The sequence below is a fragment of the Gadus macrocephalus genome, chromosome 17 (assembly GCF_031168955.1).
Source record: "Gadus macrocephalus chromosome 17, ASM3116895v1".
NCBI lineage: Eukaryota > Metazoa > Chordata > Actinopteri > Gadiformes > Gadidae > Gadus > Gadus macrocephalus.
In genome coordinates this window covers 7,935,761-7,937,510 of record NC_082398.1, presented here as the reverse complement: position 1 = coordinate 7,937,510, position 1,750 = coordinate 7,935,761, and the positions used below count along the sequence as shown (strand labels likewise).

Below are 1,750 nucleotides of genomic sequence, written 5' to 3'. Positions count from 1 at the left end.
TATATTTCTTATCTTTTGCTTGTAGGGTCATAAAATATGTCCTTTCACACAAGGCCACACACACACACACACACACACACACACACGCACACACACACACACACACACACACACACACACGCACACACACACACACACACACACACACACACACACACACACACACACACACACACACCCCCACACACACCGACACCCCCCCACACACCAGTTAGTCAGCTCAGTTAGTCAGCTCTCAGACAGAGGTGGACGCTCTCTACACCCTCCTCAATCAGTGAGTAAATACACATCCTCTCTCTCTGTCTCTCTGTCTCTGTCTCTCTCACTCTTTCTCTATCCTTTCTCTTGTCAGAGCGATCTATTTACAGATTAACTGTTTGTGTGTGTGTGAGTGTGTGAGTCTGCTTGTGTCATCGTGTGTGTGTTTTTGTATGTTTGGTGTGGTGAGCAGTTGGTGTAACTGAGCAAATAGCAGTTAGCTAGCAAGGTCAAAGGTAATGTTATGCACTGCACTTAAACGTTAAGCCTTTTTTTACAGCATTATTTATATTCAAATACCTAGTCTGACTGGTTTCTGACTTGATTCTGGGCTGAATGTTTCATAACAGTTTGAATCTCGTGAGAGAAAGAGAGAGAGAGAGAGAGAGAGAGAGAGAGAGAGAGAGAGAGAGAGAGAGAGAGAGAGGGAGACATAAAGAGAGACGAAGGATTGACAGACACTCGTGCTAAGTAAATTCAAGTGTTAAAGAGAGAGAGAGAGTTTTATATAGTTATGTGGTTATATCTATTTAAAGGTATGTAAGCATTTAACGGTTATAAAGTATGTTGTTTTGATCTATTTTTGCTTACAGATCACCTTTTCCCTTCAGTTCATTTCTCGTCTTGTAGAACATCAATAGCTCTGTTATGTGTGTTATTTGCTGTACTTCTTTGTGATGTCACTGGTACTTTGTGATGTCACTGCTTGGCCTGATGGCGATAATGGTTCGGTGGAAGACTGTTGTTTGTCGGCCCTTAACATCTCCTGTCTCCAGAGTGAGGTCCGTAACGCCCAGGCCCAGTGTGACCCAGGATATTATCAGATGTACTATGTACAATGAATTATGAGGGACTCTGACAGCTCCAGCTCTTACGTAGATTCCCTTTCGCCTTGATGAAGCGGGAGGGATTTAGGAACGCCTCTTACCTTTAACCACCATTCAAGGATAACATCCGCTTTACGAGGCTGTATAACGCTGACTAACCTGGGACCTTAGGGCTCCACTGAAATGTTGTGTTGCTTTGTCAGCTCACCCTTTATACACACATAGAGTGAGTCACGACACTGATCTAATTATTGTGTTGATAACACAATAATTGTGTTGATGCCGGCGTTCACCATCGATATTTTAAAAACCTTCCATTAATTATTAGGAATTATATATGATGTTATTATGCCGTTATTATTATTATGCGTTTCCAAGCCTAGTGAAAAGGTTCAACGAACACTGACTTTATAAAGCATTGATAAAGATTTGGTAATCACTTTTGTAATCACGTGGTTGTAGTCGGTCTTTCTGATACTAATTGTAGGTTTTGTTGTGCAGCAGATCATGAAGGAGAGGAGAGGGAAAATGGAACTCCCAGAAGTCCACCAAGGAGGAAGGGAGACAAATGGATCCACCAAAAACCAGGTCCGTCTGCCTGTCTGTCTGACTATATATATATATATATATATATATATATATATATATATATATATATCAATCTA

General features: G+C 41.2%; 1 protein-coding gene across 3 annotated transcripts in view; it reads left to right on the top strand.

The window, feature by feature from the left end:
• The first annotated feature begins 225 nt into the window (after nt 1-225).
• The window catches only part of LOC132445654 (broad substrate specificity ATP-binding cassette transporter ABCG2-like), a 14,744-nt gene continuing 13,219 nt past the window's right edge, over nt 226-1,750 (top strand). The window contains exons 1-2 of one of the 3 annotated variants that reach the window (XM_060035751.1): nt 226-274; nt 1,587-1,673. In XM_060035751.1, coding sequence (XP_059891734.1) covers nt 1,593-1,673 — 81 coding nt within the window. In that variant the 5' untranslated portion in view covers nt 226-274; nt 1,587-1,592. Of the gene's footprint in view, nt 275-710; nt 730-1,586; nt 1,674-1,750 lie in introns of those variants that run through there. The other 2 variants (XM_060035752.1, XM_060035754.1) reach the window with 2 other exon arrangements.